Source organism: Ictidomys tridecemlineatus, chromosome 9, assembly GCF_052094955.1.
Source record: "Ictidomys tridecemlineatus isolate mIctTri1 chromosome 9, mIctTri1.hap1, whole genome shotgun sequence".
NCBI classification, from domain to species: domain Eukaryota; kingdom Metazoa; phylum Chordata; class Mammalia; order Rodentia; family Sciuridae; genus Ictidomys; species Ictidomys tridecemlineatus.
The window spans coordinates 12,501-37,994 of record NC_135485.1 but is presented as its reverse complement, the minus strand read 5'-3'; the positions used below and the strand labels follow the sequence as shown (position 1 = coordinate 37,994).

The 25,494-nt window shown below is 44.1% G+C and overlaps 1 protein-coding gene and 2 long non-coding RNA genes across 3 annotated transcripts in view; 1 reads left to right on the top strand and 2 right to left on the bottom strand.

The window, feature by feature from the left end:
* Nucleotides 1-290: 290 nt before the first annotated feature.
* Nucleotides 291-22,876, bottom strand: LOC120892442 (uncharacterized). Its single transcript, XM_078020772.1, has 3 exons — nucleotides 22,272-22,876; nucleotides 11,652-11,843; nucleotides 291-1,561 (listed from the first exon to the last, which is right to left on the bottom strand). Coding segments are annotated over exons 1-3 (507 nt in total). The 5' UTR covers nucleotides 22,585-22,876; the 3' UTR covers nucleotides 291-1,559.
* Nucleotides 19,120-21,585, bottom strand: LOC144366554 (uncharacterized). The gene is made up of 2 exons (XR_013425608.1): nucleotides 20,208-21,585; nucleotides 19,120-19,797 (listed from the first exon to the last, which is right to left on the bottom strand). It is a non-coding gene; the product is annotated as an uncharacterized LOC144366554 (long non-coding RNA).
* The window catches only part of LOC144366553 (uncharacterized), a 16,325-nt gene continuing 12,477 nt past the window's right edge, over nucleotides 21,647-25,494 (top strand). The window contains exon 1 of the long non-coding RNA XR_013425607.1: nucleotides 21,647-21,904. This is a non-coding gene — a long non-coding RNA (uncharacterized LOC144366553). The remainder of the gene's footprint in view (nucleotides 21,905-25,494) is intronic.

Here is a 25,494-nt window from a genome sequence, read left to right as displayed (position 1 = left end):
AAAACCCAAAAACATTTTTAAAAGATAGTGCACCACAATCAAGTAGGGTTCATCCCAGGGATGCAAGGTTTGTTCAACATAGGGAAATCATATCACATCAATATATTAAAGACAAAAATTATAAGATTATCTCAATAGATATTGAGAAAGCATTTGACAAAATATAGCATCTCTTCATGTTAATCTCCCCATTCTTTTTTGATGTAAACAGCAAAAAGGTGTTTATTGCAAGCTAGCTCGGTTCTCCATGCACACGAATCAACTGGTGACACTGAGAGGCCCCGAGCCCAGGATTTGCAGCAGTTTTATTCACTCTTTGCAGAAGGCAGGGACTTTACATACATCATAGCATCTCTTAGCAAATCATAGCACACCACGGAAAAATCATAAAACAACTCTAAAACATGATTAGCATAGTCACTGGCGGGAACAGGTTGGGTAAGGGTGATTGACTGGTACAAGAGGGGGATTCATTTGAACTGATTGGTTTAGGCCACCAGGGATGTATATGCTGAACTACATGGTTTCTCAACATGTTATCAACCACCATAAACTACTGGGAGGGTCATCTGGCATCCCAGGTATTTCCCTGTCTCACACTGATTGGTGGCTGCTAGTGGGTTGCTATGGGTCCCCACCTAGCCTGACTGAGTCAGGGACACCTGGCACAGCGGATCTCTCTGTTATTTGTAGATAAACAACTCATAAGTGTGGGTGTATACCTACGAGTGCTCTGTGGATCTTTCCAAGGACAAAGGTCATGCCCCTTCCTTGGACAGGCTTTGCTCTGAGGTAGAGGCTGGTTTTTCATTCCCCCTTTGTCTGGAAACTTGGGAACCAATCATGGTTCCCTCAGTTGGGGACCTATTTGGGCAGGCTCTCAACTTTCCAGATTCACTCAAAATTGGCCTCCCAGATCCAACCTGACTCAATTTACCTATCTACACTGTCTATTTCTGGCTTCATCTCCCCCCTAATTTTAGGAACTCTTCATTTATGTAAGGAGTGAAAGGAAAGTGATCACAACACTCGGAGCAACCAAAAGATCTTTATTGCAGCAGTGCAACAAAGAGAAAAGAGAGAGGGGGGGAATGCTTGCAGGAGAGAGACAGGGAAAGCAAGAGAGATAGAAAGAAAGAGGGAGCAAGAGAGAGAGAGCAAGAGAGAGGGGGCCTGGCAGGAGGGAGTTTTTATAGTCCAAATATAATGGGGCCTCTGGGTCTGCAAGCTGCCTTGTTAACCCAAGGGGGGTTGAGTGCTCAGCCTTGAGCGGGACTTGACACAAACAGGTGATAAAGGACCAGATAGAGGGGGGTTTGAGTGCGTGGGCTATCTTGCAGCCAACATCTGTTCAGCCTGCCCTGCAGACAACACAGTTCAGCCTGCTCTGCACCCAACAAGGAGAAGGGGTGATGGCTCATTCTAGCTGCTTCAGAGCTGAAAGAGGGTGTCAAATGTGAGGGGGCTGGACGATGTGGGGGATGTGAGTTCCCTTTTAGAAGTCAGTTCCACTTGAAGTCTGGTTGGGAAAAAACAAGTTGTCATCTGAGGATGGATGCTTCTATGAGAGAAACAAAAAACATGAATACTGAATAAATGTTGCAGCAGCTGGAACATGTCAGTATATAGAAGTTCCCTCATCAGGCTTTGACCTCCCCAGTTATCAGGACTATAAACATAACATTTAAGTTTTAGGGTTACAGATGTCCTTCCCCATAAGATACAGTTTAATGATTTAATGTCATCTGATCTTGCAAAATCCTTTTACTAGTATGACCTCTGTGTCTAATAGAGAAACCTTTAATTCTGTTACTTAAGGCTGCATAATCATACTAGCAAACACCAAGCCTACCTGTGTGGGTTAGGATATCTGTAGGCCTTAAACTAAAAACTACCCTGGCAGTTCCTCTGGATAGTTTCTTTTGATAGTTATCAGGCACTCCTGCCTAAGAATCTCTTTTGTAGCCTCCAGTCTTACTTATTCTTGGGGATTAACACAAGGTGTATACCTTAAGTTACATTTAATTATTATTATGATGATGAGGATTATTAAAAATGCCCAGGAATAACTGTGTTTTGGTTTAACTGTCTTTGCTAAGTGTTTAAGATGAAGCAGTCAAACTGACTTTTGTTTCTATCTACTGTTAACAGTCAGCTGAGTTTTTATGGGAGTCATTCCTGGGGAACTTTACAGCAGCTTCTCAGTTCTGCTAGTGCCATTTGCGCTAGGATGGGTCCAGGCCTTGCTTGACCATGTGGCTTCCCTTGGAAGCATCAGGGATGTCTCCCTTCTGACTCAGAGGGCAAGAGCCAAATATTGGTTTTCTTGGCCCTTTTAATTTAACTTTAATTTTAAAACAATCTTAAACATCCAGCAAATAAATTTCAACAGCCTTATATTAAGAGTACTGAGCTTTAATGTCTATCTCTCTATCCTGTAGGTGATAACTCATTATCTTAAATCAAACAACAACAAGTGTTGGTGAGGATATAGAGGAAAAAGTACACTCATACATTGTTGGTGGGACTGCAAATTGGTGCAGCCAATATGGAAGGCAGTATAAAGATTCCTTGGAAATCTGGGAACGGAACCACCATTTGACCCAGCTATTCCTCTTCTTGCACTATACCCAAAGGACTTAAAAACAGCACATTTTGTAGTTTCATTTGCATTATTCTTTTTATGATAAATGAACATAATATTCTCTTACAAAATTAGATTTTCTTACAGAATTTCTTCATCATAAAGACTCAAAAGAAATAGTACTCCAAAAAGCAAGTAATATCTAATCTTACATAAATATCTGGAACTTAAAATGTTCAAAATCCTCTTTTGACAATTAACAAACTCAAACTTATATCTGCAAAAACTTCTGCCTATAAATAATGTTCCTGATAATCATAACTTCAAATTACAAAAACAGTGTGTTCTTACTTGAGGTTAATGACACTGAATCTCTAAAAAATGTTTTGGTTTCATTAATCTGACTGACTTTATTTCCTCCCTTTACTGAAACATAGATTTTATTTTAAATTTAGACATGTTCTAAGCTTAAAACTATCCTACAAATGCAAAAAGATGTATATTAGTAAAACAAATGTGATAAAAGTATGATTTGCATGGTTTGACATAGTGATATTGATGTAGACAACCACAGTCCCACTTATCTTGTGATATTTTGCACTCTTTTTTTTTTTAAAGAGAGAGTGAGAGAGCGAATTTTTTATATTCATTTTTCAGTTCTCGGCGGACACAACATCTTTGTTGGTATGTGGTGCTGAGGATCGAACCCGGGTCGCATGCATACCAGGTGAGCCCGCTACCGCTTGAGCCACATCCCCAGCCCATATTTTACACTCTTGATGACAGAAAATATATATTCTTGATGCATAATACATTTCTGAATTTTTACATTTCTCTCAGATGATCTATTGGCTTTTCAGTTCTTCTGTACCAGTGTATAACCATTGAGGAAAGACACAGAAATTAACATCATTTCATTGCATAACTCATGATTTCTTAAATACTGAGAAATGTTTGGCTCATATATAAATAACTAATGCCTCTGGAACTAAAACTACAAGTTCTTTTGTTCTATTTTCACAGAATTTTTGTTATAAAAGTAGTTTACTCTAGAGAAAGAGCGTTTTCTTTTTCCCAGGAAATATTTTGTCTTAAAAAAATTTTGGCAACTCCTACCTCCCAAACCTCAAATGGTGATGTTCTCAATTTAAAACTTTCTTCACAAGTATATTTTCCAGGTTCATTTTCAATCCACTCACTAAATTATCACAGGCTTTATCTGTGAGCATTCGTGCAAGGTAAGTTAAGCACATGATCAGGGAATCAATAATTTTGAAAGAGAACAATATGGCTTCTAGATCAAGATAATGCAAATGTTTCTTGACCTGGATCCCAGATATCTGCATACAGGCACTGGTAGCAGGATTACATAAATTTAGGAAATATGGACAGATTTCCTGAAGGAAACTCATTACCTACTTCAAAGCCATCAGGAGTCTAATGTTTGATTGAATGTGCTGCCACGGTTGTCACCACTAAGGTATATTCTGACATGATCCAAAGAGTGGCCAAGTATCTGGGAAGACTTCCAAGTGTTCTTAACCTTATTCTTGCAGGAAATTCTTTACTTTCTTGGAAATGAACAAGGCAGCTGCTGTGTGACAGGTTGAATCTGGTCTTGATACCAACATCTGGATCATTTCCATTGGGAAAAAAAAGATTTTATTGAATTTATTTTGAGGAATGTGTAACCTATTTCCTTATGCTGATAATCAAGGGAACTTATTAATTAATTAATTAATTAATTACTCCATTGCTTTGTTGTTTCCTCCAAATGGGATGGATTCAAACTAAGAAGCTGATTCTCCACAAAAGAAACAATCTATAACATGAAAAGAGAGACTACATAATGGGAAAATAAATCTTTACAACACACACATCAAATAGAGCAGTAATCTCCAAGATATGTAAAGAACTCAACAAACTTAATGCCAAAAGAGAGAGAGAGAGAGAGAGAGAGAGAGAGAGAGAGAGAGAGAGAGAGAGAGAGACACATAACCCATCAATAAATGGACTAAGGAACTGAACAGACACTTCACAGAAGAAGAAATACAATTGATCAACAAACATATTAAAAAAAAGACCATCATCTTTAGCAATTAGAGAAATACAAATCAAAGCTATTTCCATATTTAATTTCACTACAGTCATAGTGGCAATTATCAAGAATACAAGCAATAATAGTGTTCATGAGGATGTGGGAGAAAAGGTACACTCATGCATTTCTGGCGGCCACGTCAATGTAGACTAGGTCAATTCACAATAGCTAAAGTATGGAAACAACCTAGGTACCTTTCAACAGATGAATGGATAAATAAAATGTTATATATATATGTGTGTGTGTGTGTGTGTGTGTGTGTGTGTGTGTGTGTATGGAATATTACTCAACCCTAAAAAGAATAAAGTTATGCCACTTGCCGGCAAATGGATGGAACTTGAGAATACCATGCTAAGCTACATAAACCAATAGCAAACTTCCAAAGGCTGAATATTTTATCTCATGTGCAGATGCTAATTCACAATGGAAGGCACTAGGGAAGAATAAATGCACTTTGGATTAGAGAGAGGGAAGTGAAGGGAGGGAAAGAGGTATGAGGTTTTGAAGGATAATGAAATGAATCAGATATTACTACCCTGCATGCTTATACAATTACATGACTGGTGCAATTCTATATCATGTACAACAAGAAAAATGTGAAGTTATACTTCATTTAAATATGCTGTGTCAATTATACTGTTATGTATAGCTAATTGTAACAAATGCAAAAAAGATACAATCAAACAAATTACAAACTATAAGAACTAAAACACTGTTGTACTGAAATAGAAGGCAATATACAGACCAATGCACAGAAAAGAGAAGAAGGTAGGCCCACACATTCACTTCACACTCATCTTTGATAAGAGGGCCAATTATACAGAATGGATAAGGATAGTCTCTTTAACAGATGGTGCCGAGGACACTCACTGTCAACATGTGGAAGAAAGAAAACCAAAACCTATCTTACGCCAGATCAAAACATCAACTCAAAGTGGAAAAAATGTAACAGTGAGATATGAATCTGTAAAATTCTTGGAATAAAATACTGGGGTCCCATTTACCAATCTCTTTCCATCCTACTAAGGTGACAAATATGATTTTTACTCTGATCTGATCACTACACAGTGTTACATGTATTAAAGTATCATGCTATACCACACAAGCATTTGAATTGCTATTTTTCAATCTGAAATAGAAAAAAAAGAAAGAAGAGCATAAGTTTGTGAGCAAAATATAAAAAGAAAACACAGAAGAAACACTTTACAACATTGCTTTAGGAAATGGTCCTTTGGCTATGACAGTAAAAGGACAGGGGACAGATCCATAAACAGACAGGTATAATTTCATTAAACCAAAAGCTTCTGCACAGCACAGTAAAGCATAAACAGGGAAAAGATTTACCTGTTGGAATGAGATAAATTACTTACACATCACCTGAGAATAGTATGAAGTGTAAAATACACACAAAAAATCCCTAGGTCTCTATTACAATAAAAAACTTGAGGAAAAAACAATGAACAAGCTGGGCACAGTGGGACATATCTTGAATACCAGTGGTTTGAGAAGCTCAAGTGGGAGGATCAGAAGTTAAAAACCAGCCTCATCAAATTAGCCAGGCCCTAAGCAACTGAGTGAGACCCTGTCTCTAAATGAAAAAAAAAAAATTAATCTGGGGATGTGGCTCAGTGATTAAATGCTCTGGGTTCAATCCTAGTGTCAAAAAAATGTAAACAGAGAATAGAATGTTGTTTGCAAAGAAATGTGGCTAGGGTAAAATAGGGTGCTGAATCTTCAATGGGTATAAAATTTCAATTGTATAAGATAAACAACTTCTAGGGCTGGGGATGTGGCTCAAGTGGTAGCATGCTCGCCTGGCATGCGTGTGGCCCGGGTTCGATCCTCAGTACCACATACAAACAAAGATGCTCTTTTTTAAAAAAAAAAAAAAGATAAACAACTTCTAGATATTTGCAGAATAATTCTGTACTTACACTTTACAATAGTATAATGTTCACTTATGTTTTCAGAGTACATATATCCTACTTAGTATTCTTACTAGTGTGCAAGGGAGGAAGGAAGGAAGGAAGGGATGAAGGGAGAGAAGGATGATGGAGAGAGGAGGAGGCAGAAGGCAGGGCAAGGTGGACTAGCCCTATGATGCTCTTCCTACACAGTCAGGATTCCTGCTCAAAGTGGACCTGTCCTTGAATAAATATTCTGCTGTTGCTATCATAATTTTTATTGATTTTATCTTACTACTTATTTTTCATAAATAAATTTCAAGAAGGCAAAGGACTACTGGTATGAACACAGCACATAAATGTAACCTGCAGGTGTACTGCATTTGACCACCTCATGCACATTGAGTTTTCATTCCCATAATCACAGAAGTCCAGTGGGTCAAGGAAATGTGGGAGCTATGAGAGAGTACGATAAAACATGACCATGTTCTAACCACAAATAAGTAAAAAAAAAGGGAGGGTGATGAAACCCAGGGAGGCCACACATTAATGTCCAACCAGAAGTAGATTAAAATACAGAAAGAAGACAGCTTTGTCACTCAAGATACTTCTCTGTGTTAGCCCACCTCTCCAGCTGAGGATGTGAAGGGAAAGGGAAAGCAGGGTGATCCACAGTCACTTTTCTTCCAGTTCTTTCAAACTCATTTACAAATCAGTTGGAGAAACTGTCCACAAGTTATCAAAGTGTAGTAAAAACTATTGCACTGGTTCTGTGTAACACATTCACTGCTTTGGCATTAATGAACACCACATGGATGTGCAAGCTGTACAATATGACTTACTTGTAAGTTTGCATTTAGAATTGATATGGCATACTTAACGATAAATGTTAGAAGTCTTGCTAATAATTTAAAATGCTGTAATAAGGACAATTAAAATACAGATAAAGTGTGCTATGACATGTGAAGAGATCACAGAAGAAAGAAATAGGTTTCTGTGGCATGATGTCAATGGCACAGGTCACCTGCTTTCAGACAGGGAATCTAAGTTTTCATTTTGCATTGGGCCTGACAAATTACACAAGTTGCCCTAAAAATACCAGCAAAAAGGTGCATATTTCATTGGAGAAGGTGCTAAGTCTGTGATCTGGTAAGATAAATTTTAAAATGAGCCTGAACATAGAAGGAGAAAGAGAAGAAAGAGTAGGAGGAGAGTCTCCCCAAGGTGTCCCACATGTGGATGCCTGACAAATGACATAAGAACTAAAGTAAAAGATCCTGAAAGAGTGAAAGCTGAAAAAATATGAGCAATAAAATAAAAACCTTTAACAGTAAAATATAAGTGAAAGCAACAAACTCATATGTATTTAGTGATAAAAAATAATTGACTTCATTGATAAAAAGTGATGAGAACAGACAAATCTTTCATATAGAAGAGTTCAAAACAATACAGCATTATAGCATCCCCTCCTTCATGTGGAGCTTAGTATTCTTGTCTTTTTAGGAGTGGGCAGATTCAGTAACTTAAATGCAATAAATAGTGAAGGAATAAGGGGAAAGTATTACATTCTCAAGCGATGAACCTGGAACAAACTACTACCTTGACAATGGTTGGACTGTAGCACTTCAAATATTACAGTGACCATCAGGTAACCTCATTATGCTGTAGCAACAAGGCATTTCAAATCCATACTATTCCTTCCAAAATTATTTAATCAATTATTTTTACAGGTAACTGACAATGACCATTTTTGCAAGCAGGAAACAAACTATAGGATATTCTCTCCCTTGATGTTGAGTGCCTACCTTTTAGTAATCAAATAGAATAATTATTTTAATTTGTTTTTAATTAACAAATATTTATTGCACATGTTAATGGAAATCGAGCATAATACTTCCAAATGCATGGTACACAGTGATCATATCTAATCATCTATCTTCTGCTTTCATTCCTTGTCTGGCCCTAGCACCCTTCCTACTCTCAAGAAATTACTATTGGGCTTCCATATTACTTTAAAAAAAATCAATACTAGGGTGTAGGTGGCAAACACAGTAATAGAAAAAAGATTTCTGCAGCTACAAACAAGCACTTGCTGGAATGAACTTCTCCCCACATCTCAGAGACCATAAATGTTAACACCTGGCTGAGTCCCCTTTATCTCATTGTACACAATCAGAAAAACAATCTCCAGCTACTGCTTTCACTATGCTGACCTTAATTTTTCCATAAATCATCCAATTGGTTTCAGTTCTCACCACATGAGGACAGGGGTTCCACTGAGATCATCAGAAACCACTAGGGCACCACATCTCAAGGTCCCTCCTTTGTCACCTGTAGTTCACATTTTAGTGGTTTTCAGAACAAGATGTTCTACCTTTATTTTTAAAAATCATCTCTTCCAGAAATCCAAATCATTATATTTCCCTGGTTTTTTTTTAAAGAGAGAGAGAGAGAGAGAATTTTTTAATATTTATTTTTTAATTTTCAGCAGACACAACATCTTTGTATGTGGTGCTGAGGATTGAACCTGGGCCAAATGCATGCCAGGCGAGTGCGCTAACGCTTGAGCCACATCCCCAGCCCATTTTCCTGGTTTTCTATCTGCTTAACTGGATGCCCTCACTCTCTGTCTCCTTCATAGACTTCTTTTCCATTGCTAAATATAGGTGTGTCCCCAGCTTAGAGAAATGTTCCTTTTACTTCTGTATCTTCACCCACATTCAGGATTATGCTAAGTCTTATGGCAGTATTTTCCACATTCCCCTGCCTCCCAAATATCCATTTTCTTCCCAGTCCTCTCCTCTCACCTTCAGACATGTTCATGTGGATATCTAACAGAAATCACAAGCATCAATGCAAAAGCCTTCCTCAAGTTAGCACTCTTTTCCCTGTCTCATGTGGTCTTTGTGCCCCATACAGGATTGGGTATCAGCAAGTAGCCTAGAGTGCTCATGTCAAAAATTCATCAATTATCCTTGGTCTTTTCATCATTACACTCACCTCAATCCATCCCCAAAACCAGCTTATCTTAAAGACAATATTATAAACATATATGTGTGTGTGAGAGAGACAGAGAGATACATATATTCAAAATATGTTTACAATCATATGTATATTAAATACCTATAAAATATATATTTTAAATACATAAATCAGGTTAAACCACTTTTATTCCTGTTACCAAGTCATGCCATCATGTTATATAATACATATTCTATTGATAATCATATCCATAGGGACAGTTCTGCTAAATGGCCACAAATCCTCGTCATACCAAGAGACTTAAAAGCTGCTTTTGCCAAAAAGCACTGATTATTCACTGATGCCTACAGATACCCAATGGACAACCACAAGTTAAATAACACTTGACATCTCTGAGATATATTTATTCTATTTATTGGCTTATAATAAAAAAGACAAAGAAATGCCTGCAGTATTAGTAAGGACTCCTGAAACATCCCAGGCACAACAGGAGTAGGAAGAAGCCATGACTGAATTGAAACCCTTACCCTACTTCTGAATAAAATTTTGAAAAATAAATATACATAAATGTATATAAATATGTACGTTCACACACACACACACACACACACACACACACACACACACTGGATGGTGAGTGTAACTCCCTTTCACAGCTGGATGATTAATTTCATACATACAATTAATGAAGATTTGTATGAAAAAAATTAAAAAGCTGCTTGTAAAACAAGTACTGAAGGGCTTTCTAAAATTATTCGTAACCAAGTCAGTCAATAAGTAGGGAGATACTCTGGTGGACGCTGGAAAAAAGTCAAAAGTATAGTTCTGGCGCCACCTGGTGTCTAATAAGGAGTTAGCACGTCTAACAATGGAAAGTACCCATAAGTACAAGTAGGGATGAGACAAGAATTCTTGAAACCTCAATAAGGGGTGGGGAGATGCAAGTGGAGAAGCAAGAAAGGGAGGGCTTCTTAAGGAGGTCTTTATCTCACAGGTAGAAAAGGGTTGGAGCAGGTAAATGACATGGCGAGGGGTGTTTTAGAATAATTGAGAAGGTAAAACGTTCATGGATGATAACCTTAGATCAGATGCATAGAAAGGGTCAGTACTCCAGGTCTCTTTAATGCTTGAATTCTTGGGTCAGACTTCAGGAATAGTAGCCCTCACAAGTATAGGAGTACAGGTTCCTTGCTGTTTTGCCTAGAACAAAGCCTGGCATTGATAATTTTATTTTAACATTCAAGGTGTTATGTTTCCATATATAAAACTAAATGAGGGCTGTGGTTATGCCTAGAGGTAGAATGTTCACCAATTATGTACGAGGCACTGGGTTTGAGCCTCACCACCACATAAAAATAAAATAAAATAAATGTTTAAAAGAAAAAAAACCTAAATGTTAACACTGTCAAAAATAGATTCCCTGCCCCATCCATGCCAAACTTCCTTTTAGAGAATCATGAACCTGGGGCTTGGCCTTACACCAGACCAGTTGGGTGCCAGACCAGTTGGGTGCATGAGCTGATAGCAAAATGCTCTCTCTCATCCTCTTCCAGTCTTCCCACCCATTGTAGCTGGTCCTATCTCTCCCCATGCAGTTCAAGACTCAGTGAGCTGGACAGAGTCTGGGTTTCTCCAGTTTCTCCAACCTGAGCTCCCCTGAGGAACTGCCCCTAGTCTCTGACATTTCACAGCTTGCCAGACTCAGACTGGCCCACATAAACCTAGCTGCAATCTGAAGAAACTGTGTTTCAGCTTCCCCAGCCTTTACTGCAGTACCAAGGTGTCAATGCCATTTCATTTTGCATAAAGACCACAAGACATGCACTTACTCTAAGGAGTGACCCTGCAAAGAGGTATCAAGATGGTGGCCACTAACACACCCAGCACAAAGACCACAGGTGCAACCAGAGCCACAAGTACCCTGCCAATCTATCTCCAGGCCCTGGCCAGTGTCTCCAGACTCAGGTGCCATGCCTCAAGATGGTGGCAGTGTTGGCAGCAAACGTGCAGTCTCCAGTGGGTATCCCAAGATAGCTGTGGTCATGTGTAAACAGATCTATGAGTACTGTGACAATATACTTACAGACATCAGAGGGCAGTGATCCATGATCCACCTGCAGTCTGCAAGCAGTCTCCAGACTAGCATGTGTTGATCCATCAATGAGGGCAAGTGGCAGGTGATGTGCAGGCAATAGGCAGGTAAATGGGCCTTGACAGCGATTTTCCATGTGTCTACTCTGCTTCATTTCTTCTGGTTGAGAACCTTCTACTGCATCTGGAAAAATCCAAACCTGTGTCTAAAGACAAAGCCCCAGGTGACCTGGGCCTGCTTCTCTCAATTACAGTCACCGTCCTCACAGTACTGAGCCAATGTGGCTTTCTTTCAGGCCTTGGAACTCATCTGACTCCTGCCCACCTTAGCTCCTCTGCAAATGCTGTGCCCAGTGTCTAGCCCCATTGTGTGTGTGTGTGTGTGTGTGTGTGTGTGTGTGTGTGTGTGTGAGAGAGAGAGAGAGAGAGAGAGAGAGAGAGAGAGAGAGAGAGAGAGAGACTGGGTCTTTCTTCAAATTTTGGTTTAAATGTTTTATCTTTGGACAAGTTTTCTCTGATCATTTGATTATGTTTATGTGTTTATGCTTTGCTCAATTTTGTCATTTTACCTTTATCAGACTGTAAAGTTAGTAACAGGGACCACTGGAATGTGACACAAATGAGGCTTCTAATAAGTACTTGTTGAAGGAAGGTGTGCCTTTATTCCACAGAACACAGGCCATAAAAGTACAAATAAAATGACTCAGTAAAGTCTATGATGATGGTCAGCAAAAGATAAGAGGAAAGAAAAAGAGCTGAGTTAAGGCCACAAATGGTGTTAAAATGCCACGCAGTGTAAACTCTTCTGTACTAAATGTTCAGAGTGAAAAAAAAATTAATGACACAGAAAGATTCATGGTTCCTGGAGCTACAGAAGAAGTAAGAATGAGAATGGCTACAATTGAGTAAAAGACTGTCTTTTGGGGTAGAAAAAAGTTTCTGATAGACTGTGGTGATAGGTGCACAACAGTGTGGTTGTGCTAATGCCTAGAACCAGAACTGGGTACTTCACAAATCAATTTCATTGTGGGTAGAGTACATCTCAATAAAGATATTATTTTTTTAAAAAAAAAGGGGTACATGAGATGAACTGCTGTGAAGCTGCTATATCACACTAACAAAACCGCAAGCCCTCAAGAGTCAGGCCATAATATTGATCATTTTATCTGCAGAGCCTAGTACACAGCTGGGACTTATTGCATGAATGATGACTGGATACTAGAGACTGTCATTTGGAAATGAATACTCTAACCATTAGATCTAGCTAAGCTTTGTTCAGCTCTGATTTCAGTAAAGAGTGAGCCCTCATGAGATATAATTTCACATTAACCAGATATGAAACTTAGTAGTCCACAAAAGACTCCCACATCTATGCCAGTATTTGAAAATTATGCACACACATAAAAGACCTATAATGTGGGAAGTCCAGCTCACAATCACTGAACTTCACAGAGGTATAAAAGAAACTTCCCAGAATCGAGCAGTCTCCCATGACACCTGACTGAACATGGCACCACAATTTCAGAGGCTGGGTAAAGTGTCTTCTTCCACATGTTCACCCTCATGGACAAGTGGAGATGAACTCCATCCCAGGAATACATAAAAATGATCAGAAAGGTACCATTTGAACACTGAGGTTCATCCTGAGCTCCACCTCTCACATATTCTTTGGCCTTAAATAACCTAGTTACTTTCTTTTCCCATCTAGTTATCCACAGAATCTGAGTCATAAGACTTCTGCTGTTTTTATTCAAAGTATGCATTGAAGACGGAGAAGTCCTGCAGGCAGGTACGTAAAGTATTTGCCTCCACATCTTTTACATGGGATTTATGTCTCCTACCCCAGCTTCCAGAATATTAAACTCTTGTCATCACAGTTAAAAGTCACATTGCCAACTCAAATGGAACCAAGTCTTTCTAAGGGCCCACCCTTCTAGGGCTGTTCAGTTTGCACAAAAAGAGTTCCTGGCCTGCCACACACCACCCGTAGCATCATGGCTTCAGCTACCTGCAGTCTCTAAGAGAAGATACTAGAGACCTCCATCACTCCAGCTGCATTCAGCAGTGATGCAGGCCTCGAACAAAACCATCCACCTAGTGCCAGCCAGTGCTCATGACGTGGTCCAACACTGTGAGGCAGCCCTTCTCATGACTCCTTACAAGGTGAAAGAAAAGATGAAGTTCTCATAATAATCTTGGTTGCTGAGGCTTTCGTTATGCACAATGGGGTTCTGGGTAAGTCACAGGACAGGCAATTGAGTTAACAGGCTGTATTCTATTGGTTGAACCAACATTAACACTTTCCATCTTTTACTTACCCACTCTCAGGACTGTTTTGCATCAGAATAACATTAGGTCAGACAAAAGAATTCTATGACTTATCCTCCTGAACATGGTCAGAAGAGAAGCAACCAAAAGGACTTTCTGGGCTTTGGAAACCAGCACTTGGAAAAGCACCAGCGGCATTTTACAGGAGCTGAGGCCACTGGGAAGAGGGGCTATGCCTGGGCTGAAGCACATCCTTTACTCACCCTCTGCTGTGAGTCACAGAGCACATCTGCACAGCCCTGCAGAGAAACCCATCTGCAACGGCCTCAAGGCTACATGCCCAGATGTTAGTTGTGCTTGACTGTTTGTTTGTTTGGGGGGAGCATACAGCACAGTCTTCACTAATTTGAACACATGTGGGCAAATTACTTTCTTGTTTGGCATCTAGTGCTGAATCTCACTACTCTAACTCCATCAATTAATCTCCCAGCTCCATAAATGAACCTGGGGTGCCCTTGGACAAATACCTTTTTGGTGACATTCCAAGCTGCCAGAGGATGGAATCATATGCTCACAGAGTCAGTTCCAGGAGGCATTCAGAGCATGTAGTCTACCCAGATAAAGCTCTCACCAAAGCCATGAGCGGGCATGAGCCAACCAATCTGCCCTGTCTCTGCCCTAGTCCCAGCTGCCTTAATCCCAGGAGATCAGGCCGTTCTTGTGTTTCTACTCAGTGCTGTTCCTTCCAAGGCTCCAACTGCTCCCGCCCCCACCCCATTTGCCTATAGCCCCTGATCTCCACTTCCCACTGATTACCAAACTCACTCTAACACTTACCCAGTACCTTAATCCTCCCACTGACACTGACATTTTCCTCCATACTTATCTCATACTTTCCCCAGCCCCTTATTCTCATGGTCACTCACTAAAATTTGTCAATCCATCTCAGGTTTCATTCTTAAGTCTAGACTTCCAATACCCTACAAGTTAGTCCAGTTTACCTGGAAAGCACAGCCTTTACAACAGCCTGCACATCAACCATTTACAGCAGAGATCAAAGAACATCAGGAGCAAGGAGGGCACAACCCAAAGGAAAACCTCAGGGAGAGGCATGGAGCTTGACTTTATTTGGTGATACACATTTATTCAACTGTTCTAGTTCTTTAAGGGTCAAAATTTACCTCATAAAAACATTAAACTCTACCATGTTCCTGGATTCTATCACCTGAGCTCTCTGAATGGGAGGAGAGGCCCAATGTCTGGGATTGGCTGAGTGGTCTAGGTGAGAACAAGAAGACTAGGCCTACACCTACTTACTTCCTGTTTTTTGTTCACTCTAACAATTCATCCGTTTCACAGGTGCTCACTAACTGTATGATATTTGTGTACTTGTCATTCCATCCCTTATAAAACTCAGAAAACATGGACACCTATAACCCCCTTGCAAACACCTTTAACATTCTTGTTTCTGAACTTCTTTAGCTGACTTTTGCACAACTGCATCAGAAACTCTAAACTTTACTGGAAAAATCCATCTCCACACACTGTAACTCTGCACCTGCACTCACCGTTTCCCAGAAACAGTGAGTTTCCTGGTTTGCTACAGACTCGGGATGGTTATTAACACTTGAACTTCTCTTCTAGTGGTCCATTTCACCTGGAACTCAAAAGCTCTTGGCAGTATTCAGAGATAGTTCAAGTCCACAAAAAAGCCATTGATTTCTCATAAGTAACCTATCAAAAAAATATGCATCCATAACCTGTTTTTTTGTTTTCTGACCTGTTAGAGTGAATGCTGTCCCTGACTTTATTAAGTGCCTCAAAGCATAACCACATACATTTATGAGATTTTACCCTTCATAGCTGTCAGTCTCTGGTCCTCATCTGGGAATGGCCTAGTACCTCACCCACATCCCCTTCAATAGGGGTTTGCTCCTCTCATGGATTCACACTCTCTTGAGCATTTTCCCAACCTCACTCTCCATCAGATAATTTCCATTGGCATACAAAAATTATCTGATATTTCTCACCTTAAGGTAAAATCACTACCCATACTTTCCTGTACCCACTATGGACTCTACACCATATTCTGCAGCCATTCACAAGAGCACCAAACAGTTACCTTAATTTGCTATCTTTACCTTTAATATACATACATTTAGTAAGCCTTTCCTAACTACAGAAAGTAAATGAAGACTAACATTTCTAACATCCTATTATCTTCTAATTTCAGTATATTTTATCAATTTATCAACATAAATTTTTCAATAACCTGCTTAAAAATATAAATATTCAGTCTTATATGTAAAAATTTTCACCTTCTCTCTACTTTTGAATGCTGGTTTAGCAGGACAAAATTCTATCCTGACAGATACATCCCATGGCTTTTTGAAAGTATTATTACATTATCTTCTTCATTATTACTTTCTGATATGAGGTATGAGGATAGGAAACATAGTCAAATGATTAAAACATTAAGCATAGTCAAATGATTAAGTCATTATTGGCTTATGTCATATATTATTACAAAACCTGTGCAATTCTAAATCATGTGCAACCTGAAGAATGAGAAATTATATTCCATTTATGTGTGATGTGCCAAAATGCTTTCTACTTTCATGTATAAATAATTTGAAAAAAATATTCATTTTTCTAAACTTTCATGAAAGCCTTTTTAAAATTCCATTTCTGAATTCGTAAGTTAGTTAATAAGGGTCCACAACTAACTAGAAGTTGGTAAAAAAAGTAGGTTTTCTGTTGTGGTGTTCCATGTTATAAGATCTAAACTATGACTGACTTCACTCAAAATTCATTTTATAGCTATCAATTATAATGTTCTTAACTTCAGTTTTATTTCCAACCTTAACAGCAGTAAATAGTTTTATTTTAGGAAGTTGGTTTTTCTCAAAAAACAGCACTGACAGCCACAGCTTGCGCGCGCACACACACGCACACACACACACACACACACACACAAAAAAAAATAAAATTTTAAAAAAGTTTTAGAAAGCCAGAGATGATTAACCTCATTTAGTAACTACAGGGGACAGAAAACTGGAAAATGTAGAACCACTTTGGAAAGAAAACTAAAAAATGTAGAACCACTGCCCTCTGGTGGAAAAAAAGAAACAGTGAAAGCCAGAAGCTGGTGCACCCACAGGCTGAGACAGGCAGGGCTGGGGAGGACTTTACCTGTTTCTGTGAAGGTAAACAAGGAAAAGGAAAAATGTGATGAAAGCAGATAAATGCCAGGGATTTGAGGAGACAACATAGCACACCCAGCTGGTCATTACTACTTTCTACTTAGTTTCCTTTGGCTTTCTACTGATTTTTGCTCAGCGTTAATGTTCTTATGTCCCTTCCCAGAATATGCAACACCAGAGGTTAAAAGAGCTTGTGTGCTATCTACCTATCTGTTGCCAGTGTGAAGCCCAATTGCCCCTGTATGGTGTGAGGGGTGGAAAGCAGCAGGTGTGAGGGATGGAAAGCAAGGCTCAGTACAAGAGCTGGCAACAGTGCATTTGCCTGTTACTGGAAATTTTAATGATGCAAAAATAAAGGTATTTTTAAATGCCTCAACTACATGCCTTTCTTTCCTACACCTGCAGTCTGTGAAGTTAGCCATGTATCTGAGAAATGAGAACAGGTGGTCCTCATGTCCGTAACTCATACACCTCACCCCTGATTTGTATTTCAGACTGGCTATAACTGAATATAAACAGAGAGGGAGCAATAGTTATCTGTTATTGTATTACAAAATATGGCACCATAATCACAGTTTGCACAGAGACCACATAGCTTTATACAGAAATTGATTCTACAAGGATCTGCCCAACAATCATTTGGGCACCCTCAGATGAATTCCACTCATGTTTTTAGCCATGGTGGTCAAGGTTCAGCCTTTAGTTAGCTCTTGTAATTCTCATGCGTTTTGCCTTTAAATTTCTGTCCTTGCCTTAACATCATTGCCTACAGTTACAACACAAGGCATTTCACCACTGCAGTGGTCAGGTACTGTTATTGTTGGGGTTACTATTGGGGTACCTGTTTGGGTTCAAGTCCTGAGCAAGATACACAGAAGTAACGGGCAAAGGATAGAATTATTGTGAAGTTGAAGGTGAAGGAGGTGGAGTGGAGTGGGTTGAGAGAGATTCTCTAAGTCCACAAATCTAGAAAGTCTAGAAAACAACTTCTTATATACTTAGCTGAAAACCATTCACTTCCCTATACAGACCTCATTTAAAACCTTAGTCCATTTGCTCCCATTGGTTATCTTGATTAAAATAGCATCCGAATTTTTCCCCATTGGTAACTTCAGAAAACTTAATTAGAATACTCTCCAGTTCAAACCCCTTGGTTGTTTTAGAATGCCAAACCTGAGGCAGGAGTTGCCATGGTGATAAGTCTTTAGTGTTGGGAGTTGTCATGGCAATGAGCCATAGGAATGTGATGACCCATCTCCCTGCCTAGTTCACTAGTGGCATTTTTTTCTTACCTGCCTCTGGCATTTTGTAGTATCTGAAATTCTACATAAAAGTACCATCATTGGAAAAGAATGTCATTCCCAAAGAATTACAATTAATCTTTGGTAATTTTTTTTCTTTTTTTACACTAACATTTTCTATGTTGTGTTCCATCTAGTATTATCCCTTCTCAGTTCTGTGCATGGCTTCTTCCCAGCCCCCCTTTTTAACTTTGGTGTATTCTGACAAAAGATGTCAAGCAGGGCTGGGGATGTGGCTCAAGCGGTAGCGCGCTCGCCTGGCATGCGTGTGGCCCGGGTTCGATCCTCAGCACCACATACAAACAAAGATGTTGTGTCCGCCAAGAACTAAGAAAAAATAAATAAATATTAAAATTCTCTCTCTCTCTCTCTGTCCCCCTCTCTCTCTCACTCTCTCTTAAAAAAAAAAGATGTCAAGCATGGGTTGTGAAGTTGGGGTTCAGGTCCTTGGTTATTGAAGGTGACAGTGAAAGTAGCACTCTGTGATGGTAAAGTAAAGTGGGCCAAGCAAGAGAGAAGCTCAAGGCTCACATTTCTGTAAAATTAGTCTTACATGTTGAGTATGAAGAAATCACTCCCCTACACAGACCTGATTGAAGAACTTACCCCATTTGTTCCCATTGGTTATGAAGAGCATCCACTATTCCCTCTGTTAGACCAGGACACAAGAAAAGACCACTGACTCCAATTAAAATCAAATTAAAGCAAGCTTATTATTTCGACCGGCCGGACTGCCTTTTCCTCCCAAAACGGTGGGAACAAGACAGCAGCCCCAGCTTTCCTACAGCCCAGCTTTATAGCCCAGAAAGTTACACAAAAGGGGGAGTTACAGATAACAGAACTCTGACAAGCAGTTTACATTTTTTGCTGGCCCCAACATCAGAATTTATGAGGACCATTAGAGCCTCAGAGAGGGTCATTGTCTGGCCAGGGAAGGCCAATATTTATGAGGTGTCACTAAAGTTTCAGACAGGGTTGCTATCTGGTCAGAGAGCCAGGCATGGGTGAGTTCAAGGCACGGGCAGGCATTCCAAGCAGGTTCAGAATTTACAGTAATTTATAGTAAAGCCGAAATTAGCTTTTCATGGCTTTGTGGCAAGATGGCTCCCAATTTAATAAAAGATCAGGTTGGGTTTATCACCTCATAATTACTTTACAAAGCCAAAATTGAATTCTGTCTGCTTTATCCTCATTGGTTATATTAGAATGACAAAACTGAGGTGGGAGTTGCCATGGCAATAAGTCCTTTGGCGGGAGTTGTCATGGTAAATAGGGACCTGATGATTAATCTCCTTGTCTTGTCATCCTGTAACATTGTAGTGGTTACCTGCCTTCCCGCCATATTGGAGTACTTGAACTGTAACATCTGCAGGGTAGGAAGTGAAACAAAGCGATTCCATTATTATATATCCATTTAAAAATGAAATATTCCTCATACCGTGAGCTCCTGCCAAAAAGCCTGGGAAGCGAATCTGGTACACTCCTTCGGGTTTCCTCTATTTTACCAAGATCTTGGGATCAAAAGACACAGGAAAAAGGATAGTGGAGGCTTCTGGGCCACCATCCAACTTTTGAGCACCCTGAGATCAATTAGGTTTTATCCAGACTGTGCTGGTATTTCACAAAAGCCTTCTCCCAGCCTCAATTGCCCTTGGCCAAACAGATGCCACCACACCCTGCCCCAGAGGTCCCAGGATTACCCCACCCATCTCCCAGCAGGCGTGCTGGGTGTGCACACTCATGCCCTGGGGCAGCATTACAGTTCGGTGGCGTCACCTGGGGTCAGTGCCTGTGCTGATCAGCATGGCGTCTGGAGGGTAGTGATGGCGCCTTCTGAGCAGCTGCAAGCATTCTGCGTTCACCATGGACACAGCATTTGTGTTGGGCTCCAAGATGAGACTCCTGCTGTAGGGCAGCTGAACTTGTGCCCAAGAGCTCTTTCTGGACACGATTGAGAAGGTAAGGTAAAATCCAAGCCAACTTTGTTCTCTGTGACATTTTGCCATTCATTATTCCATACTTGAGCTTTGTCACTGTGCCCATACCTTCTGGACCAGCACCACTGTGGGTAAAGGCATGCTAACACTCTATGTTCCCTGATCCCCATTGAGCCTGAGGAGCTAGAGCTACACCTTCTGAGAGACAGGTCCGCTGGAAAACATTGTTTAAACGTTTAAACAACTATTCAAACATTGCTTAAACAGTAATATTTTTACAAGGTGAATTTTGGAAACTTAGGGGTGGTGATTACTAAGTCATCATGAATTTGGCCAAGGTCCTTCTGTGCTTCTGCTCTGAAACTCCCCTCCACCCCAGATTCCTTTGTCCCCAGGAGCACCCACCTTACCTCTGGGGATCTTCAGAAATCTGGTTACAAACTTCCATCAGACTGTGAAAGTCGCTGCAGCAGGGATAGTTGATACACTGTTTATTCTGTGAAGGAGGCATCTTTGTTCTGAGAGGCTGAGTGATAGGCTCATTTGCCTGAAGTGTTTTTTAAGACCTTTTTAAAGACTGGATTTTGATGGAGACGGGATTTCTTTAAGTTGAGTGACTTTTCAGTTCTTATTGGATGACACTAGCAGCCTACTGCCGATTTGTTTCTTAATTTTTGTCTCATATTTTGAAGAATAGAACCCACAGACAACAGAGGAAGGCAAGAGTGAAAGCAGTAAGATTCATGTGAATGAGTAAAAATGAAGAACACTTAGAATGCTAAGTAAAGGGAACCTGATAACCAGTTTACAGGTACATACACAAGTCTAGTATTACCCAATGAGTCAAGTCACTCTTCCAATTATCCACCATTATGTGAAATAAACTTGTTTGAAAAGATTATACAAGCTAACTTCCTGGAGATGCCTTTGCATTTATTAGAAAAATCTTAATTTGATCCATTATCCTTATTGACTGACTTTATTATATTCTACCTTATTAACTGTGACCAAACAGGGAAAAAAAAATTCTTTCTCTTTTTGCCGTTTTGTAGATAGATTGTATATCACTTCTGAGAAGTGTCTGTTCGAGCCTCAGCACCACATAAAATAAAACAAAGATGTTGTGTTCACTGAATACTGAAAAATAAACATTAAAAAATATTCAAAATATTCTCTCTCTCCTCTCTCTCTCTCTCTCTCTCTCTCTCTCTCTCTCTCTCTCTCTCGCCCCCCCCCCCGCCTCTGCCCTCTGTCTTTATAAAAGAAAAATAAGTAAAAGTTAAAAAAGGGGCTGGGGATGTGGCTCAAGCGGCAGCGCGCTCGCCTGGCATGCGTGCGGTCGGGGTTCGGCCCTGAGCACCACGTAACGAAGATGTTGTGTCCGTCCACCGAAAACTAAAAAGTAAATATCAAAGTTCTCTCTCACTCTCTCTTAAAACAAAACAGAACAAACGAACAAACAAAAAGAAAGATAACGTGGCCAGACAGACAAAATGGAACTCCACAAGGAAAAATCCCTTTTTCCTATTATGATCGGTATTCTTTTTTTTTTTCTTTTTTGGAGTAGTTGTAGGTGGACGTGCAGCACGCCTTCTTTCGACTTGTTCCTCCTTTTTGTATGCCGCGCTAAGGCTCAAACCCAGTGCCTCCTATGTGCTAGGCCGGCCCTCTGCCACTGAACCACAGACATAGAGGAGGAAGGATTCTCAGAGGCTGTTCATCTTCCCATTTTTTTTGGGGGGGGGGGTACAGAAACAGGCGGGAACCCCAAGCCCAAAGACCGGCAGATCAAATTCCCAAGCAACCGATTTCGACGGGTTTTTACGTGTTTCTGTCCCTTCCTCCATTCTCTGGATGGATCCGACCGCGGCCTAGCAATCTGCCTGCCTAACAGTGGCTTCACCGTGGTGGTTTCGGTTTTGAAGTCCCACACCGCCCGTGTCCCCCGCCGGGTTCTCTAGGGGTGCTGGGCCCATCTGCCTGCGTCTCGCGCCCGCCGCTGTGGCGTGGCGACCCGGCTGGTGGGACGTGTCCGGGTGACTTTCTACGACCCCTGCGGAGGAGCGGATCCCGCTGACGCCCTCCGAGGTTCTACGACCCCTGCGGAGGAGCGGATCCCGCTGACGCCGACCGAGGTTCCTCGTCCCTTTCGCCCGATTTGGTTGACGGTTGTCGAGCTCCACCTGGTGGCCGCTTTTATGGGAGCGTCTTCTCATCGGAAGTCGCCAAGGCGTGATATTCGGCGGCGGTGGCCGAGACAGAGTTCCAGGAGCTGGGCGGCGCCGGCGGAACTGTCTCGGTCGCCCTGGGCTGGGCCGATGTGGCCCGTTGGCGGGATATTGGACCGGCGGGCTTAGTGTGTGTGTGTCGGTTGTCTTCTCTCCCTGCTCGGTCCGGGCCGCGGGCGCCTCGGGTGGCGGTCCGAGCGGCTCCTTCGGTGGCACGGGCTTCGCTTTGGCCCGGTCTGGGTCGGCCGCCGGGACTTCTGTCTTTTTTTTTTTTTTCTTTTTCTCCCGCTTCCTCTCCCTCTCTCCCGTGGGTTTTGGCCGCGAATGTGCTGGCCCGGCCTCGCCGCGTTCCCTCTTTGGGGGCCGCCGCCCGGGGCTTGTCCTGATGGCTATGCCCGGCGTCCTTCGGTGGTGGGTCGCCTTAGCGTGTTCCCCGCCCGCCCCCCGATCCCGCTCGCTGGGGATGGTGGTCCCCGCCTCTCGTCTGTGCCTTCGTCAACGAGGGTCGACCAGTTGTCCCTAGGGGCTCTGGATCTCGGTGATGGGCTCGATTTCGCGGTCCGCCGACCGTGACTCCCTTCGGGGAAGGCGGCAGTGGTGAGTGAACTGTTCCCCATTGCCCCGGTCGCGGTTGTCTTGGCCCGAGTTGGCCGTTTTCTGCCATCGGGTAGGTGCTGACACGGTGTCCTCTGGCCTGTGCCGCCAGAGGGAGGGAGCTTGGGCCTCCGGGTGCGTGCGGGGCTCTGGGCTGATGGGGTGGCCCGGACCCGTTCCCTCTGGAGCCGTCTGCCTCGGGCCTGCGTGCGACGGCTCTTTGGTGCGCCTGGAGTGCCCTCGCGGTGGTGCCACCTCCGGCCGGCCGGTCTCCTGGCGCCGGAGGGCGGTGGGGGAGGTGGCGGGTGGTCCTTTACCGCCCGTGCGCTCCCCGCTGCGGGCGCCGAGGGCGGTGTGACGACGACGCTCGCTTCCATGGCTCCGAGCCGCGTGTCAGGCGTTCCCCGTTCCGTGTCGTCGGCCGCTCTCCCTGGGGTGTGGGGCCGGCGAGGCCGTAGCAGGCTCCTCTTGAAGCGGTCCTCGCCGGGTCTCCCCCCGCTCCCCGGGTCTCTCCCGCCCACCCTGCTGATCGATGTGGTGACTTTGCGCTCTCCTGGGCCGGACCAAAGCCGCGCCAGGCGAGGGACGGACATTCATGGCGAATGGGCCAGCTCTTCTCGTCCTGCCCGCGGGCCCCTCGCCTTCCCTCCCCGCCCGTTCGCGGTGCGGGGAAGGGCGGGGGTGCGGAACCCGGCCTCGACCTCGCTCCCGGGGTCCTCTGACGTAGCGGGTGCTTCCCGCCCGCCGCCCGCTCTGGGCGGCCAAGGGCCGTGCGTGTGGCCCTCCCCGCGTCGGGGAGGGCTGCCGCCGTGCCGCGTCGGCGCGACGGCGCGCCTCTGCTTCGGTGCTCCTGGGGCGCTCCGGGTCGTTTCCTGAGGTGCCTGAGGCTGAGCCGGTGTGTGCTGTTCCCGGTCCCGGTGCCGCTGCCGCGGCCGGCCGCCGCCTCGCTGTCAGTCTCGCCCCGTCTGCGGGGGTTTCTGAGGCGAGTGCCTGAAGGGGAAGAACAGTTGTTGCTTCGCTCGGGGGATCGAGGCGGTAAGCTCGACAGCGTTGACCGTTCCCTCTCCGTGGGGGGCGGGTCGCGTTGTCGTCCCCAGCGCCGAGTGGCGCGGGGAGTGTTAGGCGAGCGGGCGCCCGTGCGCTCTTCCCTGCCTCCCTTGGGGGAAGGGAGATGCTGCCCGGGCGTGCGAGCGATTGTGGCGGGACGCCGAGCAGGGGCCGGTCCGGCCCCCGAGGCGATGGTCGCCTTGGGGTGTCCCCGGCCGCGAACGCTCCAGAAGCCTCGTGCTTGCCCATACCGCAGATCCCCCCTCGCTGTCTCGGCGGCCGGTCGGGAGAGGAGCCGGGCTGGGTGCGGCCCACCCTCAGTGAGGAACGTTTCTCTAGCGATCCGTGAAGGGCGTGCCTCGCGTGGGGTACCGGATTCCCCCATTGGCCGCCCCCTGCCTTGTGCGCTACGCTACCGTCGGTGGTGTGTGTAGGCGAGAGTTCCCCCCTCCCCGCCGTCTGGGAGGGCAGGGGTCCGCCGGCCCCCCGCGGGTGGGGGCCGAGCGCTTGCTCTTTGTGCCTACCGCGGCCCGCGCCTCCCCCCTTCGAGTCGGGGGAGGGTTCCCGCTGGGCCTGGCCGGGCCTCCTGGCGCATGTGGGTCCGCCGTGTGGGCCGCTGGTGCCGCGTGTGCGTGCGCGCGGTGGCGGCGGGGCTCTGTTCGCGCGGCCGGGGGTTGGGGGGCCCCGCGTCCCTCTTTCCCCCTCGCCTGCTGCGAGTGGCCCTCTGCCCGCTCCCGGTCCCGAGCCGGCGGGCGGCCCGCGTGCGTGTGCGCTGGCCCGGGGCGCGGCCGCCGTGGCCCCCCCGGGGGCGTTCCGCGGGCGCGGTGGTGAGCGAGCGGACCCTGGAGCTGGAGAGGCCCAGGTCGTGGGGCTCGGTCGGCCCGAGGTGTGTGGCGTTGCATGCCGGCGTTCGGAGGCCAGGCGCGCCTCTGTCGCGTGGAGGGCCACCCTGTGGTGGCGGGGCGGCGGGTCTCGTGGGAGGCTCCGGGGCTGGGGCCGGAGGCCGGGTTGGCGTCGCGGGCGGTGCGGGACCGCCCTCGCGTGTGGCGGTGGGACCCCGCTTGTTTTCCCGGCGGCCCGACTCTGTGCCCGAGGTCTTCTCCCCGGTTTCCTCTCCGCGTGGCCTTGCCCCTCGCTGCCTCCGGCGCGCCCTCCATTCCGGCGGGGTCGTGCCCCCCTCCTCGCCTCCGCCGAGTCTCCCCCCGGTCGACTGGTCGCGGCCGCGCTGCCGCCCCCTCCCGGGCGTGTACCGGGTGT